The following is a 20,286-nucleotide window of genomic DNA, read 5'->3' as shown; positions in this document are numbered from 1 at the left end:
TGGAGAAGGGACACGCCACTGCTTCCGGGAGCCGCTTGAGGTAAGTGCCGCTCAGAGCCTGCAGCCCTGAGCCTCTCCCCATGCCCCAACCCCCTGCCCCAGCCCTGATTCCCCTCCCGCCCTCCGAACCCCTCAGTCCCAGCCCGGAGCACCCTCCTGCACCCCAAACTCCTCATTCCCAGCCCTACCCCAGAGCCTGCAACCCCTCCCGCACCCCAACCCCAATTTTGTGAGCATTCATGGCCTGCCATACAATTTCTATTCCCCAGTGTGGCCCTCAGGCCAAAAGGTTTGCCCACCCCTTGGATAGAGGGCCTTAATTGTCTTTGTCAAGAATGTTTCCTATACATAGTACAGCAGGAGTGGGGGAAGTGAAACTACAAAAGATTTACATCTTTGATTGCAAAATGCTACCTCTGTGAACCCATGAAGTTTTGCAGTTCACTCATTCTATCATCTGGTGGAACAATATCTTGGGTCTAGTGAGAAATGCAGAGGTGTGGACAATATTATACCAAGAATCATGAATTGCACGTATTATTTCTTGACGGTCGAATTTTTAAATCAAGTTTTTATTTCTTTACCAATCATTATTTCTGCATTATAGAATTATAAAAAGATAGCAGCATGAAGGTCCATTTAACACCCAGCCCCTACAATCACAGAAGATGGACCATGCAAGAGACACCCACAACATCCTTGAGGATTATTGGTTGCTGCTGAATGCCCTAACCAAGACCTATGCAGTGTAGTCGTAGCTGTTTCGGTCCCAGGATATTTGAGAGACAGGGTGGGTGAGGTAATATCTTTTATTGGACCATTCAAGAGCTCTGCTGAGTCTATGATTTTTAGTGATTAGCAGAGTTATGACCCTGGATGTATGAGTTATTACAAGTCTATAATCCACTAACCCCCTTTTTGTCCCATGACTGCAAAGGTGTTAACAGGCCACTCTACCTTGAATGGTCCCTTAGAATATGAGCTAGCTACTTATGCTAACCACTCTGTTCCACCTTGTATTGAGCTGTAATGCTCTCAGTATCTTTCCCAGAGCTGAAGAAGAGCTCTGTGTGGATTGAAAGCTTGTCTCTCTCACCAACAGAAGTTGGTCTGTAGCAAGGTGATGACTCATCGGCATGGTGCCTCCTGCTGGTCAGCCAGGGAATTAGCTCTTCGCCAGCACTGAAGTGCCCTCTGCAGGCCGGTGTCTCACCTGCCACTGGCCCCGTGTCCCTCCCAGACCCCGGTGCCTTATTCCCTGGAGTTCTGCACCAGCAGGATCCCCACTCTGGGTCTCCCCTCCCAGGGAATCCCCAACCCTCTAGACCCACCTTGCCTCAGTGGCTACTGCCAGTCATCAGCTAGCCACTGTTCACTGGGGCAGACTGCAGTGTAATGGCCACTCATCACTGGCAAGGGGGTAGGACCTGCTGCCTTTGCCTATCCTCAGGCTGCCCCTCTGCAGCCCCAGTGCCTCTGGAGGCCTTCATCAAAGCCTGCAACCTGGGGGTTTATCAGGCTGGAGCTCCCCAGCTCCCTTTGCCCTTCCCCAGCAGTATTCTGCTCAGGCACCCTGTTCCCAGGCAGCTAGCCCCTCCCACTCCAGGGCTAAAGTGGGACTTCTTTAGCTCCTGCCCCCCAGCCCTCTTATAGGGCCAGCTGGGCCCTGATTGAGCTGGCCACAGCTGTGGTCAGCAACTCAGTCAGCTTTCCACAGCTGTTCTTAATCCCTTTCCCTGCTGAAGCCCTCTCCAGGGCTGCTTTTAACCCCTTTTCTGCAGGAGTGGGGCAGCCACCCCACTACATGGTCCAATAAAAGATATTACCTCACCCTACCCAAGACCTGCCAGTCTGAGTCAGGGCTGCAGGTTGTCCACTGGAATCCAGGTTTCCCTCCATCCCTTACACACACACACACACACACACACACACAGTGTGAAAAACCAGTTCTGAGCGATACAAGAGTTAAAAAGTATCAAATGTTGAGTTATATTTTCCCCCTCTATGCACAGAGAGTTTTACAAAACCCTTTTACAATCAAACTCTATCATCATAAGTATGGACTAGTATATTTATAACATTGCCCTGGACAGACAGCAAGAACTCAGGGATTTAAAGAGTCAAAACCTGTTTGTTCCAGCACTTCCCCACTACCAAAACCATCCTCCCACACCACATTTCAGTCTGAAGCCATTCCCGTAATTTTATACCCTGACACCCCTACTCAAACACACACCATGGTAACCCACAGATGCAAGAAAAATTCTGTACTGCTTCACACTATACTATATACGAGGGACACAAATGGAACATGATTTTCTTTACAATGACTCCATGGCCTGTATTTTTTGCGAAGAGAAGGAGGTGGGGGAAGATGGAAGGATAGGCATGCCTGGTGTTGGAAAAAGTCTGTGTCACTAAAAGCATGGAGAAATCATTTAACAACCATTTAACCACATAAAATATGACCCTGTCCTACTACCAAAATTAGTGAAATTCGCATTGTAAGTGCTGGTTGAACAGTTTAAAACTACTTGTGAGCTCTGCCATCCTAAGCATTTTGCCAGACCTATCCAGATTTTGTTTATGGAAAAGCACTGGACCAAATTCCAATCTCATTTGCACCAGTGTCATTCCAGAGTAACTCCACTGCTTCCAAAAGACTTCCTACTGTCACTGAGCTTGTCAGGCACTGAGGATGCTAAACTGAAACTGTAGAGAAATGTGATAGAAGACGTTTTCTAAGGAATGCAAGTGATCCATGATTACAACATTGCAGGAATCATCGTTCATGGGTTCTTGATGAACTAGAGTTTAGCCTAGCATATGTGATGGCATGTTCTAGAGCTGCAGACCACCAGCAGTAGAAAGTCTGTCCTCAAGGCATCTCAGCAGCACAAGATACTTGCAATCCCCAAATTGGGTAATGTAGCCCAGAAAGTGGAGAGGGGAGGCCAGGATGCCAGAGCAATGTGCAGATGTACATACCGCAGGCAACATCTGCCAGTGGGGCACTGTGGAGCCCTGTCCAAAAGGAAAAAAACTGTTCCCTCTGGTGAAACACCTCCAGGAGAGCACCAATCCAAAGATCCTCTGGCTTTTCTGTGCCTCATTCTCTACTTCCCCCTGCTTGCACTCATGCAGAGGGCCCCTGCAAAACCAGATTCTGTGCAGTGGGTGGAGATCCCAGCTGGTCCCTCACATTGCATTGTGGAACCACACCCATTCCAAAGTTGGGGGGTGGGGGGACAGGGAAATCCCTGCAGAGGGTGGATTCTCCTTTTCTTATTTGCTATGCTGATGGCATTTTCTGGTACTGCTACCATTAAGGAGGAAGCTGTTCCGGAAGTTATATTGTGTTGTGGGGAAGAGACTGAATTACCAGCACGGAAAGTCTATTTCTAGAAGCCCTGTCTGCTGAATTCCTTCCCTTCCCCTTCTCATCTAGTTTTTATAAAGCGAGAAAGATGATATTTTAGGTTTTAGCAGTGCCTCCCACTACACTAAAATTTATTACAACACAAATGAACTTTAATCTAGACTTTAGTCGACACACGTACATGAATGTGTGTTAGTATTAAACAGAAATGCACTTTTACCCATGAAATGTCTGTAGGAAATACTTAAGAGTCAAAGGAAAGTTTTCTGGAGTTATCATTTTTGTGGTGTGAATAAAATATTTTAGTACAACTCTCAGGTGAAGAGCCTTCTACTTCCTCCGACCAACCCCACATCATAGCTTGAATTTATTTTGGGAACTACAGTATTTTATTGTAGGAATGTGAACAGCTGCCATTTACAGTACTGAGTTCTTAGGAGGAAATCCTGGTAGTACCTGGGTTATAGTAGGTGATGATTTTCTGTTGTTCAGTTACCAGCCTTTGCAGCTGCTCCATCTGTTCCATCATCACCTGTTCCTGCTGCCCTGGGCTCTGTAAATAGTACCAACGAAATGAATTAAAATATGCTCATCTCTCCCTTTTAACAGGAAGGAGGTTTTAGTTTTGAGGTTTGTTTGTTTTTAAAAGGTGATTCCATTGTTTTATTCCAATAAAAAAAAAGAGTGTATTTGTATTTAAACATTCTTTTGCAGAGGTAACACTCAAAGAAAACAGCAGTGTGCTAAATTAGAGCCTTGCAGTGGGATTGGGATCTCATGGGTCCTGCAGGACCCGCTGCCATAATAGTGGGAGCGGATAAACTTACTTTATTGCAGGAGGGATTAGGTGGGGAAAAAAAGCAACAGCCAAAAAAAAAAAAAAAACCAGACTGCGGTAATTTGTGGGAAAACACTAAATCTCTCATAAGTTTGTCATAAATAGAATTTCAGCAATATAAAGCAAGTTTTCCTTTTTTTTTTAAATAAAGCTTTTAATTCTTAAATTTAAATGGGGGATAGAAAGAGATTTCATGTCCATTATAACAGGAGTTAAAGTATTTTTACATGGTTTAAGCAAGACTTTTTTATTCTTTGAATGGTAAAAATTTTGTCTGAATTCCGCATATATATATAATGTCTACATTATATATAGTATATATATATATATAAACTGACCATTTTATTTTTAGTGGCAAGGGGAAATCTGTCTTTCCTGCGGGATTTGTGGGATCTAAGGGTTTTGCGGGTGGGAGTGGGATAAAAATGCAAGAAACCATGCAGGATCTGGTGGGAGTTGGTATTGCGGAGCTGGACAGGAGCAGGATTTTAAAAATAGTCCAGCACAAGGCTCTATGCTTGGGCATGAGAATCAGGAAGTGAAACTGACAATTTTTTCACTGTCCAACTTGAGTGAAATTCTAAAGGTAAATTAACCACATAAATGATGAAAAGTAGAGTTTTCAAATACTTTCACATGCAATAGTCTATGATACTGTTAGTAACATATATGGAAAAAAATTAAACACAATTTTAATCCTGACAGTATTCCCACTCACTTTCCCAATCTTTGATGTCTTATGGCAGTTTTTACAGTCAAACCATACATACTTAAAAACATATTCAAGAGTGAATTATTTCATAGTGTTATTCAGTATTATGGCTGATAGGAAAATGCACACATTTAAAAAAAAAAAAATGAAATTTTTCCTGAACATTTTTCTTTGAAAATTTGAAAAATTTAGACCACTCTATAAGCCAGTCAAAAAACAGTAAAACATTTCTGCAAAACAATTTCCTTGAAATTTCAAGTGTTTTAAACATTTCACCCAGCACTATTAGAATAAGCTATATCAGTAGAGTGAAACACATTTGCTGGCAGATTTGTGAGCGCCTATGTTAATAATTCATGACCTGATTTGCAGAGGTGCTGAGCACATACAACTCTCACAAAAGCCAATAGGATTTGCAGGTGTCTCCATAAACCTGGGTTCTATTCTTGGCTCTGCCGCTGACCTGCTTAGTGACACTGGCCAAGTCACTTCACTTCTCTGTCCCATTTGCCCTTCTAATTAGACTCTGAGCTGGTCAGGGCAGAGACTGTCTCTTACTACATATATGCATAATGCTTAGCACAATTAGACTGTGATTTCACTTAGGGCATCTAAGTGCCACTGTAATATAGATAAATAAATAAATAGCCATGTTCCACTCTCTCCACATGCTGAAAATGCCTTACCTGCTTGGCACTCTGTGAATTTGGGCTGGGTGGGGGTCATAGAAGAAGAGAGAGGATGGGTAGAAAGGAGAGATTTAAGAGTGCCCCTAAAATTTCAGGACTTACGGCACTCTACAGCTGTTAATGCCACAGTCATAGGCACCTCAAGCATTAAACTATTATGGAATAGAACAGGTTAGGCACTATCCTTCTATCCCCAACACAAGCGGGTTAGCTCCCTACCTCCATAGAACTCCTGGTCCAGAGAAACAGAGACCCAAATCTGCCCCAAATTAAAATGCTGCTACTAACCTGCCCACTGCTCCTTCTAGTCAGTCTATCCTTCTTTCTCTCTCCTTCACTCGTGCACTCCCTATTCACCTTGTTTGTCTCCTTCCCATCTCTCCCCTTCTGCTTTTTGGCTGTTCCCCCCACTGGCCCGCTTCCTCTGTCGTCTCTGTTGATCAAAACTTCCAGCCCCTAGCAGGGCAGGAATGAGTTAACCCTTGCAGGGTGGAGAGAGAATAGCTCATAACCTAGTATAGAAAAAGCAACATTCTAGTCTTTGTGCATATCCTCACTCCATTACTCAGCCCCTGCAATTTGTTTTCCTTGCCTTTCATCTTTGCTTAGGCTGCAAACTCTTTGGGGTAGGGGCCATGTCTTCTTTATGTTCTGTGAAGGCCGATCTCATTTCAGGAATTAAACAAACAGTAATCATGTGACTATATTATTTCTGCATCTTGTATTTCTCTAGCAGCCTGCCTGAGAGCATTATCTTCATTCTCCTGCTGCCCCTTCTGGCCTCCCTGGGGAAGCACCATACACAGAAGCCACCCAAACATGTTCTCTCTCTGTAGGAGTCTCTAGCAAAAGCATTTCAAAAAGACAGAGGCAAGGGCCTACAGGAAAATCTAGGATCTCCAGGACCCTATGCCAGATTTTAACTGCCTGACAATAAACTGAAGACAAGTTTACACTCACAGAAAATGTTGCAGACCCTCTACACGGCAACCTAATCTTAAATAACTAAGCCCCAGCAAACCCCATTCGCCTGCTAGACATGATCTTCAGGTAGGGCCCTGTCTACACTTGCACTTTTACCAACGTTGCTCTATTACCAGGCATCTCCCTGGGGTAGCAGTAGTAAAATAAAGTCTGTGCCTCGTCAACACTACTGCTTCTGCCATTGTTCTCTCTAGCGGTGCTGCACAACGATGGGAAAAGTGCTGAAGATTCCCAGTGTAGACATACCCTACATTTCAGATAAGCTGTTGCCTATTATAGGTGGTGTCCATAGTGCAGTTTTATTTGGTAGTTAGAAACCCAGTGCAGCAGGCTGCTTTGGTGCAGGAGACAGTGCAGAGCTACTCTTGTCCAGCTGTCTGTCTGCCCCTAAAAGAAGAAAAAAGAGAAAAGGGACAGTCAAAAGGGAAGAGAAGGAGGAAAAGGACATAAAAGTTGAGAAAAGAAAAAGAAAAGGGAAAAGGCATAGGAAGAAGACAGACAATAGTAATCATTGAAAAAAAAATCCCCAACTTTGGTTTCTCATGTCATTGTCACACATATGATGATGTGCTACCAAAGTCTGGAATTCTTCCTAAAGGAGGGAAGTGGAGAGGAATAAACATCAAAACGACAGGAACAAGGGGCGAACAAACTGATTTGTTCTTGGAAAAAGGAATTTGTTACTACAAATTATCATAACAAGCAGCATTTTATTGCCTTGAGGGCTTTAAAACAGCATAATCAGACACAGGGTCACACTCCATATCCTGGCATTGCCACTAAAGCCTCTCCGTTGCAGACACAAAAGTTAGCAGACCTGTTCCTTCTTAGGGCAATGCATTAGACGCTATTTGTGCAGTCTTCAAAAACCAGGCGTGCTCATACTCACTGAAATGCAATGAACGCTTAAAGCAAACTCACCTGCTCCATGTTTCTGTAGTGTATGGGTTCCTGACTTATCTGAGGAGCAGGAGCAGCAGCAGAGGAAGGACTGAGTGTTTCCGAGTCACTACTTTTACCGGCCTGGACAATTCCAATCTGAGTTACGCTGGATGCCAACAAATGAGGAAAAAGAGCAGAGTTGGCCAAATAATTGAATTGCTTTGCATCCCGAAAAGCTTGGCCATGAAACCTGTTATCTGATGAGTTGCCATTACTGCCCATCATACTGCTTTGTGCTGAGTAGCAGAAGGGTGTAAACTGTTCACTGAATGAGCCATTTGTGCTGTTTATCTGGCCCAGGGGCAAAAAGGACATGGCCTTCCCAGCGATTTTGCTAGGAGATGGCACCAGTCTTGCTGGATCATTGGCAGTCCACTCAGCCATATGGTCTTCATCTTTGAGAGTATCTGCTTCCATATCCCACTTTCTGAACTCCCAGCCTATGGACATACAGTGAATGCAGTTGAAAATAAGCATGCAGTGCTAAAGCGATGGCCCGAGTGGATCCTACCAAGTGCCTCCATTTTTTTTTTTTTCAATCCCAGAGCTTTTTTTTCAGGCTGAAGGCAAAGGATCTTCCATCCATAATAACTGTCAAAAAATAATATTATTCAGTCAGGAAACATGCAATAAAACAAGAAACAAAACCCCACATTTCTACCACTTGGAGTATCCTGCCTGCCAACTGCTCGCTATTAAATTCCAAAGTGTCACACAGATGGGAAGCAAATATAAAGGTATGTTGCAAAAAATATACTTTTCAGCACCAAAAACATCCTTCAGAAGTGAGCTGCCTTGTCCCTTAGCTTCACTGTAAGCCTTTAGGATCAGAGAAATCTGCTTTGTGGCCAAACACCACAGAAGAAACATGGAGAACAGAAGATGATTATGCAGAGAATGCACTACTGAAACACTATCTGACAGGTTTAGGTAACTCAGAAGAAAGCTTAGTTATAAAAGGAAGGGGAAAATACACTCATAACTTACAGCCCATTCTCTTTGACTCAGGTGATTAAGAAGATTAGGGCATCTGAAAGCTGTGGGACAAAAAAAGCACATTTCCCTGTTTTAAACTTTCTTAACCTCTCAGTCCTCCTCTCTGAGAGAATGGCTGGCTGCTCCATTTCTACATAGGTGATTTTAAAAATTATTTAATCAGTTGAACTTAGTGGGGTCTTCCAGGTATATTTTAATTTGATTCATAGGCAGTTTCCCTGCCTTCTATGAAATGCAATATAGGCTCTTCAGTAGATTAAGCTTTGAGATAATTAATGACTTTTTCTCCCCACTTCAATTTAAGTGGTTTGAATATGATATACAGACCCATTTTATCTTTATCACTTATTATTATTAGTTAAGAACTGAAGATGTGCGTGATGCTGGTACAATACCTAAAATACAGTCTCTGCTTCTAACAGCTTGCAACTGGTGTCTCACTGCTGTTTGCATTACATGTGTAATTTTATTCATGTGAGTAGCCCCACTGAGTTCAATGGGACATGTAATTTGAGTAAAGTTGAGTAAAGTCTAAGTGCTTGCAGGTTAGAGGAGAAGACAGGGAGAAGACAAGATATCCTGGGAAATGAAAGGTGGGAATAATGAACAATTTGAAAAAAATGAAACTAAGATATTAATCAGTCAAAGTTTAACACCTTCTTCCTTGTTTGAAATGCAGGCTTCCAGTTTCAGAAGGTGTCTGGAATACAAAAATTTAAATTACAATAGAAACTCAAAAATCTTAGTCCATCAGAGTACCCACAACATTTCATATATCAGTATGATATGTGAATGTACAGGTGTATCACAGATAGTGCATACGGTTTGCTAGTGCTAGCCGTTCATCTCCGGAGAGCTGGGTTCCAATCCTGGATAAGACCAGAAGTAAATGTGAGTTTGGTGGTCTCATCTTAGTGCCTAGAGCACAAGCGTTTACATTGCATGACTGGCAATTTCTATTTAAATACAGTATGGCAGGGTGGCTTGTGCAGAGTTTGTCGGCACCAAGGAGCCCATCCTCCTCTGAGTGCACACATATAATTTCAATTTATGTTTCTGAGAGTCAGTTGCACCCCAAGGGAGGCAACTTCAGCTACTAGAGTCATTTAAAAATCAAGTTGAAAGGTTATGTTGATTAAAAGATATGTATAGTGAATATCGGGCTAAGAATCCAGAAGCCAACACTGCAGAATGGAGAGACAGGAGAAGAAGACAGCCAAGACAGAAATAAAACCTGATTATTAAAATTATCTGGCAGGCATGAAAGTGAAAACATTAGCATAGTAAATAATATTTTATCTTAATTTTCAAGCAGAGTAGACTTCTCTTATTTGAATAATTGCAAGAATATAATATACAGCATTCAACTACTAAATCTACACATTGTACGTTAAAAGACTAGCACTAACAAACTTTATAAATGAGAATCCATTAGAATCTATTAGTTATGAGCCCTAAAGAAGGTACATTTTGTAGATTTCGTTGTACTACTTTTACTTTGAGTGTGGTTTTATTGTAAGGGTTTTCTTTTAATATCCCTCCTGGCCTCCTTTAAGCTTTCCTTGTGAGCTAGTGCAGTTGACAAGCATGGAGTTGTAGTAATAAAATTACTGTACATACCAAACACCAAACAATTCATCACTCTGATGTGATTAGTGATTTGGGCTGCTGAGAATGAAGCAAAATGAGTATTTTCAGACACTTTGGACATGACATTACATGCTGTTGCTTCCACTCAGTCAGCCAGATTTTATCATGCATGTGCTTAATTCCTTGAATGCCATATATTAATCTCACTCAAGGCCCCAGCCAATTCTATTGGCTGTCACTGATTAGAAATGGAAGAGCCTTGCATCAGCATTGACCTTCTCTCTTCTTCCTCTCCTGAGATCCTCAGTATTGGGAGAATTCATGATCGTTGATCCAGTGTTTCCAGATCCGCTTATTATGATTAGCATCACTTGCCCTGCTCTGTGGTGATCTGGATGCCAAAGTCAGAATGAGGATAAGAGTATCAGTTATAAGTAGGCTTAGCAGAATTTTATTTTTATTTTTTTATAATTTTGACCAATAATATTGACTTTTATTGTTAAATATTTTATTCTATTTTTATCTATTTAAATAGTCATAGTTGCACAAAATTATGGGTTTTAAGCTTATTTTTATCTATTTAAATTTTAATTGTTGTGGGAAGTTAGGGAGGAGTCAGAGGCTATGGGAAGGTCAGACAATAATTTTTAATGAAGTAGATGTTGAGATTCAAAAACTTGCACTTTATAATGGTTAAACACAAATTGTCAACATCATGTGTTTAAATATACAAAGTAAATATCTTTACGTCAAACCCTAATAAGTTCTCAAGCAGCCTTTTTCTTATTTTTCCCATCTGTATTTTTGATTACTGCCAATGGAAATGTTTTTTTCAACAGTATGTGTGTGCATTGTGAAATCGATGTTTATTGACATTTGCCCAATAAAAATCTAATCCTTCCAAGTCTAGTTATAAGATGGGGGTGAACTGGCATGAAGATATGCAGGGCTGGTATACACTAAAAGTTAGTTTGACTCAGCTCGGGGATGTGAAAAATCCACCCCCCTGAGCAACGTAGTTAAGCCGATCTAAACCCTGGAGTAGACAATGCTAGGTCAACGGAAAAATTCGTGGGGAGGTAGATTAACTACAGCAATTGGAGAACCCCTCCTGGCCGCGTAGGTAGTGTCTGCACTGAAGTAATACAGCAGCACAGCTGCAGCCGTCAACTACAAAACCCTCAGCTACAAACGCGCTGACTGGAGGAGATATCCACTGTCAGCAGGCACTTAATCAAAAAGCTTAAGCAACAACAAGAAGACTCACATTTGCCTCTTTAGAAATCCAAGACCAATAAGATAGATGTCTGTCAATGTGGGGGTTTTCTATGGTACCCATCACTGTATTACCTAGGTCAGGGGTAGGCAACCTATGGCATGTGTGCCAAAGGCGGCATGCAAGCTGATTTTCAGTGGCACTCTGCTGCCAGCCTGGGGTTCCATCTGCCGGCCCCCTGCCAGCCGGGGTCCCGGCCGCCAGCCCCACTCAGCCCACTGCTGGCCTGGATGGACTGAAGCCCAGGCCAGCAGCGGGCTGAGCGGGGCCGGCGGCCGGGACCCCAGCTGGCAGAGGCTGGCGGCCGGAACCTCAGATCGGCAGCAGGCTGTGCTCAGCTCGTTGCCGGTCTGGGGTTCATGCTGCCAGCCCCTTGCCAGCCGGGGTCCCAGCCGCCGGCCCCGCTTAGCTGCTGTCGGCCTGGGGACATTGGAAAACTCAGCAAGGAAAAGAAAGGGCAAGGATCACACTAAACTGATAAGATCTGCATTTTAATTTAAATGAAGCTTCTTAAACATTTTAAAAACCTTATTTACTTTACATACAACAATAGTTTAGTTATATAATATAGACTTATAGAGAGAGACCTTCTAAAAATGTACTGGCACACGAAACATTAAATTACAGTGAATAAATGAAGACTTGGCACACCACTTCTGAAAGGTTGCTGATTTCTGATCCAGGTGCTCCCCAGGTAAATTAAATGTGCCTAGTGAAACAGTCTGCTCTTCTCCTTTCTCTCAGATAAAAAAAGCATTGTTTGGGGAATAATATAGGTGGGGTTGGTAGCACCCCCGGTTACTAAGTTAGCCTGATATTTCCATTATAAGCAACTGAAAACAGGTTCTTATAATGTTGCCAAACTTGAAATGTTTGGGTTGAAACGTCCCATGCTGGATGTTTGCTTATGCTTGAATTTTTTTGGAAATGTTCAGCCAAAACAGTTCAGTCATTTCCGAGAATGAGACTAGGAAATAATCTGTTGTTTTGCCTATGTTAAAACATTTTTGGCAACCTTTTCTTTGAAAAGCGTTGGTCTGTCCATGCTTTGAAGTGGGGGCTTGAAATTTGGAAGGAAAGTGGCCTTTGTGTCAGAGATGCATCTTTTGCTATTCCTGTGAAAATCCACCCAAATTTGGCCAAGTTATAAGCCTTTGAAAACTCTCAGTTTGCACATGCTCAGTAGAGACTTCTTAGATTTAGAAGTTAAAATCTCCAACACGTCCGTAAGCAGTGCATGCTCTATCCCCTCACAGCTCCTGGTGCTGACCAGACCGTGCATGCACCATTCTCACAGGGCAACTGAGCATGTTCCAGCCCCTCACAGTTCTTATATTAGACCAGACTACACATGTGCCATCCCCACAGAATGAGCACGCTCCCTCCATAGTAGGGATACAGGGACCAGTGTGCAACTGGGCACCAGAACTGAGAGCAAAAGCTTGTCTCTCCTGTGCTCCCAATTACCCCCCTGCTGGCACCCAGGCAGCCTAGACGGGTACTTGAACACAGAGGGGACAAGAGCCAGAGTTTGGAATTTGGAGAAGGAGGCTGAGAGGAGTAGATTGGGGCAAGAAGATGGTGAAGGCAGAGACACAGATTGGATGAGAAGCCTGGGGAGGGATACTGGGACCCAATGGGGATAGGACACAGGAGAAGTAGAGAGCATGACTGGAAACCAGGGGAAGAGAGACAGACAGATTGGGGCATAGGGAGGAAACTGGGACTGGCTGAGCAAGGAGACTGGAGACAAGGAACCAGGAGTGGTGTTAGTGGGACTGGGAATGGCTGGGCAAGATGAGAAAAAGTCCCTGCTGGGAGACTGGGACTGAAAGGGGATAAAATGTGGTCAGCACTAGGAGCTGTGAGGGGATAGAGCATGCTCACTGCTCACGGACATGTTGGACAGTTTAACTTCTAAATATAACCTCCCACCCGAATATGTCAATCTGGCACCTCCAGCACCCACACAGTTGTGGGCCCGATCCTTTTTTCCTTTTCCTAGTCTTACGTCTCAGGACTACCTGTTCCAGTATCCCCTTTCAGTCTCAGAGCTAAAAGCCCTTCCCCTCAGTTGAGGGGGAGGGGGCCAGTGAACCTAGGCCACAAGTAACAGTGAGGGACAACAAATGAAAATGTAGTGGAGGATACTAAGACTGGATAAGCAGTCTGAGGAGCAGAGACTGGAAATAGGACAAAGAGCCAGGGTGGGCAAGAGAAAGGACTGAGGCAGGGATAGGGTGGAGGGCTTGAGATAGAAGGGGTCCAGTGTGGGCAGAAATGGACAGAAGACTCTGTGTCCACTAGAGAACACACCCTTACAGAGCTTGGAATGGAACTGAAGATTCCTGAGTCTCACCATTCGTCTGCTGCCTGCCAATATCTTGAAACACACTGGCAGAGTGATCCATTCTCCTCTAGTGCTGCTCTACCTAGAGGATGACAACATCCGACTTCTACCAGTTACTCCATTAACTCAAGTGACAGAGGTCTGTGTGGTGGATCTCAAGGTTCCAGTGCTGCTGCTGACCCATGTGGTGGTCAATATAATGCCAGATTAGGAATTTATGGTTTTTTCAGTTTGCTTTTTTAAAAAACTAAGAAATTATATCCTAAAAAGAAACAATGTGAAAAAAACATTATTAAGTTGCAAAAACTAGTAAATGCCAGGTTGCTTGTGAAATCTTAATTTGGCCCCCTTGTGTGTATGCGTTATAATACAGCCTTTATCCATCCAAGTGATCATCACATACTATTTTTCCCACAGGACCCTGTCTCATTCAGTACACAAGCTAGATGGCGCTCTGGAGGTGAATCAGTGTTGTTTAGTGGAGGCGGCTGTTGTCTGCAGAACACTGCTTCACTTGTTGCAGAAGTGGGAAGGTGCGTACCTAATGTAGTTCTGGGAGATGGCGAGCCTAAACCCACTCAGCGCTAAAGGCCCTCCCCTCAGTTGAGGGGGAGAGGGCCAGCAAACCTAGGCCACAAGTAACAGTGAGGGACAACAAATGAAAAACCCAGGGATGGGAGTGAAGGTGATAAGGTGAAAATCAGGTAACCAGAAGGGGACACCAAGCAAAGAACCCCCGACAGCGCCCACTGCTCCTCAAAGGCATCTAAGGAGTCACTGGATGCTGCCCAGAGGAACTCTACTCAGAGGCATGACCGAACAAAAGAACAGAAATAGGCCCTGCAGTCGCCTAGCACCACTCTCATCCAGCTTCCTCCTCTCGGTGTGATGGATGGCTACTGGTCAGGCTCAGACTACAACCCCCTTGCCTAGCACTTCTGGGAATGACTCTCAAAAATAATAATACAATTCTGCTTGGATACCAGTGGAGTAGACAGATGATATACCCATGTGTGTACAGGTCCTCTGTGTTCAGGTACACCTGAAGTCTCGAGAACTTGGTAACAAATTTCTTTACAGTATTTTTTAAATAATTAAAACAACAGATTAAAACTGTAATCAGAATTTTAAATCAGTTCCTTGATTTCCAGTCCCAGTAAAAGCAATGCTCGTTAAAATGTAGGGCAATATGTTGCCTTTTTTTTCCCCTGTGAGAAAACAACAAAATCTTTGCAGTCAAAAAAATTTTTTTCTTGCCTCTCTCCTAGGATTACTGGGATATATACATTTTCAGAAAATAGTTACTTATGTAAACTAATTGAGAGAAAGTTCCTGATACACCAATTCACTGTAGGCTAGTTACGCTTTGATATGAAAATTAGGGATTGGAGAGATGGGGAGTATTTATGCCCAATCCTACAATTAGCTCCATGTGGATGGACACCTACTGAAGTAAATGGGACTCTGTACATGCAAGGAGCCAACTACATGGACTTGATTGCAGGCTCGGGGCTATATATTGTAGCAGATGCTTCCTTAACTGCTTTTATGGATTTTAAATTAGCAATTGTTTTCTGTACATTGTTTATTTATTTATTTCATGGAACTCCTGTTGTGCAGTATGTTTGTTCCAATGGTCTGCTGATTTTATAGGAATTAATATGCTTATTTCAGCAAAGGAATGTCTGACCAGGTAGTCTCATTAAATTGCCCATCACCAGCTTGGCTGCTCTGCTGAGCGCTCCCATGCAGAGTTGGTGGAACTCACTGCTGTAAATTAATCTGAGAGCAAACATTCATTTACAAAAAATATTTCCAGCCCTGGGGCCCAATCCTGTAATCCCTTACTGATGGATATTATTGTTTACACTGGGTGCAGTCCCACTGAAGTCAATAGGGTTGATATCAGTGGACTTGGGCCCCTTCTTCTGTATGTTTTGAAATGGAGCAAACCCCTTTCTGCAAGCTCTGGCTCTCCCCACATCACCCATGGAGCTCTTGATGCTAATGAGAAGGGGTGAGCCCAGCAGGTTGCATGCATCCCACAGGAATTTAGGTGGGAGCCCCTTGGTGGGGCATGGCCCCCTCCCTCCCCGAAATGGGGCCGGGCAGCAGAGAATAGAGCTCCCCATTCAACGCACTTGGACTTTGCTCCTATTCTTCTGTTCAGAGCAATGCGTGGGGTGGGAGGCAGATGGGGTCATGTGCTCCCCTGATTTCTGCCAGGGTTAATATCCACTGGAGACACCAGACTCACCCCAGAGTAGAGGCTGGGGGCGGGCTGCTGTATGAGACTCACCCCAACTTCTCCCCTCCTCACAGACACCTGGGCTCAGCGAAACCGCGGCAGAGCTTCCCCTGGGCAGGCAGGGCACTTAGCAGTGGGGCGCCGGGCTCCCTCGCCAGGCTGCAGGGCTCGCACCTGCTCTGGGCAGCATCCACAGTGCCTCCTCCCTCCCTCCCTCCCCGCCCCGAAGCGGGCTTCTGCCCCCTCCCCCAGTACCAGCTGGCTCCAGTCCTCAGTGTGGGCCGCCCCACCCGCCCCTGCACAGCGGCCCCTCCCCCCAGGACACAGCTGGCTCTCAGCGTTCGCTCCCAGCGTCTACAGCTGCTCCCCCACCGGTCCCGGGCTCTCCACGTTGCGCCGCAGCCCCTCCCGGCCTGCCTACCCCCAGAGAGCCGAGCGGGAGCAGCAGCAGTTCTCTCCCTCCACTCCTCTCCCCCAGGCACTGGCTTCCTTACCTGCCCTGGGCTCTCCCGGACCCTGGCTGCCGCAGCCTTTCCCTGGGGTCTAAAGCCCGACGAGTCTCCTGCTGCCGAGGAGGGAGTTTCCAAGCTTGCGGGCCCGGTGGGCTGTAAGCCTCAGCAGTGGCCCTTTCAAAGCAGCCTCCATCTGCTGCTACAGGGTGTCGTAAACCGGGCCCTCAGCAGCCGCTCTACCAACCAAACCTCCCCTGGCTCTCTCTGGAGGACGCTGCATTGTACAGCCAGCCCCTTGAGACTGTGCCCGCCCCGCTCTCTGCAGTCCCGGGTCCCCGCGGGGAGCCGGAGCCCCTCGCCCCGCTGGGGAGCTGCCAAGCCCTGCAGCAGCCCGGCGCCGTTGAGCTGCGGCGGTAGCTACAGCAACTGTAAACAGCAAGGGAAGCGTCGTCCCGTCTCTCTGTCCCTGCCTCCCGCGGCCCTTCAGTGAGAGCCCGCCCTGGGGCAGGAACTCGCTAGCCGGGCGGGAGCGGGGGAGCTGCCCAGGGGAGCACCCCAGCAGCCGCCTCCAGTGGCGAGAGCCGCCTTGCGCAGGGACCCCACGTGTCTCCAGAGGCGCTGCCCAGAGTCCCTGGGGGAGGCTGCACAGCGCAGGGCACCGATCCCCGCTGGCGGCACCAGGCAAACACCGAGGCGGAGCATCTCACTGCCCTTGGTAACAGCTCTTCAGCCCTGCAGCCCTGTCACCTCCCCACCCAAGTGACTGCGTGGAGTGGGCTGCGGGACAGGGGATGCTGCACATGGGTACGTGGTGCTTGATGCAGTTTGACAGGCTAACAACCGAAGGCCGGTCTGCTCAGGGCGCACATTGAAGATCCATGGAAATACTCATAAGGGGCAGGGGGCCTGGTGTCAGCTACATTTTCCCTTCTTGTACTCCACTGTGAGCTTTATGAACCACTTTGAACCAGAGTGCCTGATGATTAAGGATACCATTTAGTCATGGCAGGCATGGACTCCCTGACTTTACCAGACCTCTGTGATGTTTTCAGCTACAGCTGTCAGCTGCTGGAGCCAGGTCCCACTCCCCACACTGCAGCCTGCTGCCCTGGCCTGTTAGAAATCAGAGCACACTGAGAAGCGCTTCTCTGGCATGCATGGGGCAGGGAGTGATGGAGGGGGGGCAGTAACAGGCGACCTATCTAGTCCCTTCCTGTGATCCACTGGTGGGTCGGGACTCACTGTTTGAGAATTACTACTCTATAGAATGTTTACCTAAAATAATGATATCATTTGCAGTAAGGTATAGTACTCCACTAGCAAAATACTGATTAATCATTTGAATATTATACATTTTAAAAATTTAAATTGAATGTAAACCAATGCCAAAATTGTCTTTGTACTTTCAGGAAGTATTTATCTCGCCTATCCAATAAAGGTTTTAAAGCAGATTCATAGTGAATGTTATTTGCTGGCAATCTGAATTGTAACTGTTGCTAAATCGCCCACTCATAATGATTATACAAAATTCACTTAGAAGCAGTGAAAATTATTTTGGCATTTGTTAAAACATTCAGTCTGCATCAAGTGCAAGTACACATATTCTGGGTCAAATCCTCAGCCAGTGTAAATCAGGGTAGCTCCATTGACTTCAGTGGAACCACACTGATTTACACTAGCTGAAGATATGGTCCTTATTCTTGTTATTTATCATTACAAGTGCATTTTAAAGTCTCTAAACATCTCTGGTCTGAATACATATCCTTAGCAATCATGGAGAGCCTCAGTGACGCTCTTAGAAATTAGACTGTAATAGCAGCAAGAACTGAAAGATGAAGAATATTGTATCTCCACCATCCAACAGGGTCATGATAAAAAATACATGGTCAGACACAAAAAATCCTAGTTCTGTATGCACAGTAAATTGATGCCACTGGAGACTGTGGTTCATCTAAAATGTTGTCCTAACACTTCCACAGATTTGTACTGTCCATATGTGATTTCTTAACAGGTGTTTGTGTTGTACTTTTTTTTTCTTGCTGTTACAGATTCTGGTACTTTTTTTAGCATGATTTGTTCAATGGTTTCTAACACAATAAGAATTACCAAATTTGGTGCAATAGTCTAGCTGTCATAAATTATTTTAATTTCAGCACATTTCTTTAGTGCCTGCTGTTTAGTATACACTGGAGTGCTTGAACTGCATGTGGCTTATCTTGGCAGTTGTAATAAAGCTTGATGCCCCAATGCCATGGGAGATTTTTGTTTTACAAATTACTCACTCAGGTTGATCTAAAGCTAAATTATTGTCACAGTGAAAAACCTCCACATCAAGTTTCCCTTTTCCTCACTCATAACCTTCTGCATAGAAAAAGTACTTCTCTATGAAATGCAGTGCAAGATAACTATCTTTGAATACTGCTAGTTAAATCATTGTTCTCAGTTGCATACCACGTGGCAAATGCTGTGGTGGTCACCAAAGATCACATTTATCCAGTGAATATTCATTGTTCATGGTTTTGTGAGGAATAATATTTAACCAAATGCTAAACATTTTTGAAAAGTATAAACAATTTAGAGGCATTTTACTGCAAAGAAAACTTCCCCTTTGGACATGCTGGGCCATTACACTGATGGAAATCGAGAGTAACTCCATCAATCTATTAATATTTCTCAGCTACAGCGCTGGTATTTCAGGGTTGTACCAGATGCTGTGTTTTAAAATGGACTGGAATCTGCCAATAGCACCTGACCTGCAGAGCTGGTGGCTAGATTTCCCCCCAAAAGCTTCTAAATTCTGATTCCAGGTTTCTAATTGGCCCAGAGAATTTAAGAGTGAATGAGCATAAGGCAGGAGCAGAGAGGGAATTAGGAGCATCGGGGAGAGTGGGGGGAGGTAGATAGAAGAGTTGCAGTGACAGAGATGCTCCAATCTGTCTTGCTTCATATAGCTCCTCATAGCTGGGGCTGATGCTGAGCCACTGAAGTGGGGACCACAGCCTGGTGGGCAATTCCCTTTAAGCAACTGGACTGTCAATCTACAGATTTCTATGCTCCTTTTGCAGCCAGCTATTGGACCCACTCAGGGAGCAATAGCAGGGAGGAAAAGTGAGGAACAACGGGAAAGGGAAGATCAACAAATGAGGAAAAATCATTATGAGACAAGTGGGGGCTGTGAATAGGGAACAGGGGTAAGTTGTACCCAGTTTTGTCCCTAAAATGAAGGGAATGCATATTTCTTTTGTAGTTTTCCGATCTTATGGGGGCAGTTGATTTCTCCTGCATTGTTTCTAAAATACAAAGATACTAGAATCTTGTCTGTAAGCAAAAGGAGCCACTATAGTGATCGGAAAAAATTTCTCTCCTATGTGCAGTTTTTATCTCCCCACTATACTTATCTTTCTGTGTGCCTTGCTGCTTACTTGTCTCTTCCCCCTTGCCTACTGTCATTTCCTCATGTCCATCTGCATTACCTTGCTTATTACTCTTCCCATTTCATTTGTCTGAGATGCTGATCAGTCACACTGAAACAACTCAGCTTGAGGCAGCAGAAACTACAGTGGAGGAGAAAGTGCTATTTCATTTGGATTACACAAAGCTTCTCTCTAACAAAGAATGCTAAATTCAGTTTAATAGACTCGAGAGGAGCAGGAACAGAATGCAAAAGCAGATCACAGATAAGAACATCCTACTAAAGCGAAACAGGGGTCCCGATCCACAAAGATACTTGAACACCTAAACCCATGACTTAGGCACCACTGCACTCCACAAAACTCCTGCTGAAACTTGTAGGTGCCTAAACTCATGCAGTGCCTACATTTTCAGGTTAA

The 20,286-nt window shown here is 44.7% G+C and overlaps 1 protein-coding gene across 6 annotated transcripts in view; it reads right to left on the bottom strand.

Moving 5' to 3' along the window:
- LOC102942120 (centromere protein J) overlaps nt 1–17,042 on the bottom strand; it is a 66,563-nt gene extending 49,521 nt beyond the window's left edge. For 2 of the 6 annotated variants that reach the window (XM_037895149.2, XM_043543208.1), the window contains exons 1-3: nt 16,499–17,042; nt 7,524–8,135; nt 3,836–3,932 (exon numbers count right to left, since the gene is read on the bottom strand). In XM_037895149.2, coding sequence (XP_037751077.2) covers nt 3,836–3,932; nt 7,524–8,021 — 595 coding nt within the window. In that variant the 5' untranslated portion in view covers nt 8,022–8,135; nt 16,499–17,042. Of the gene's footprint in view, nt 1–3,835; nt 3,933–7,523; nt 8,136–13,765; nt 14,019–16,013; nt 16,248–16,498 lie in introns of those variants that run through there. The other 4 variants (XM_043543209.1, XM_043543205.1, XM_043543206.1 and 1 more) reach the window with 4 other exon arrangements.
- Nucleotides 17,043–20,286: the final 3,244 nt, after the last annotated feature.

Source organism: Chelonia mydas, chromosome 3 (genome assembly GCF_015237465.2).
Source record: "Chelonia mydas isolate rCheMyd1 chromosome 3, rCheMyd1.pri.v2, whole genome shotgun sequence".
In the NCBI taxonomy this organism is placed as follows: Eukaryota; Metazoa; Chordata; order Testudines; family Cheloniidae; genus Chelonia; species Chelonia mydas.
This window is presented reverse-complemented; position numbering and strand designations above follow the sequence as displayed.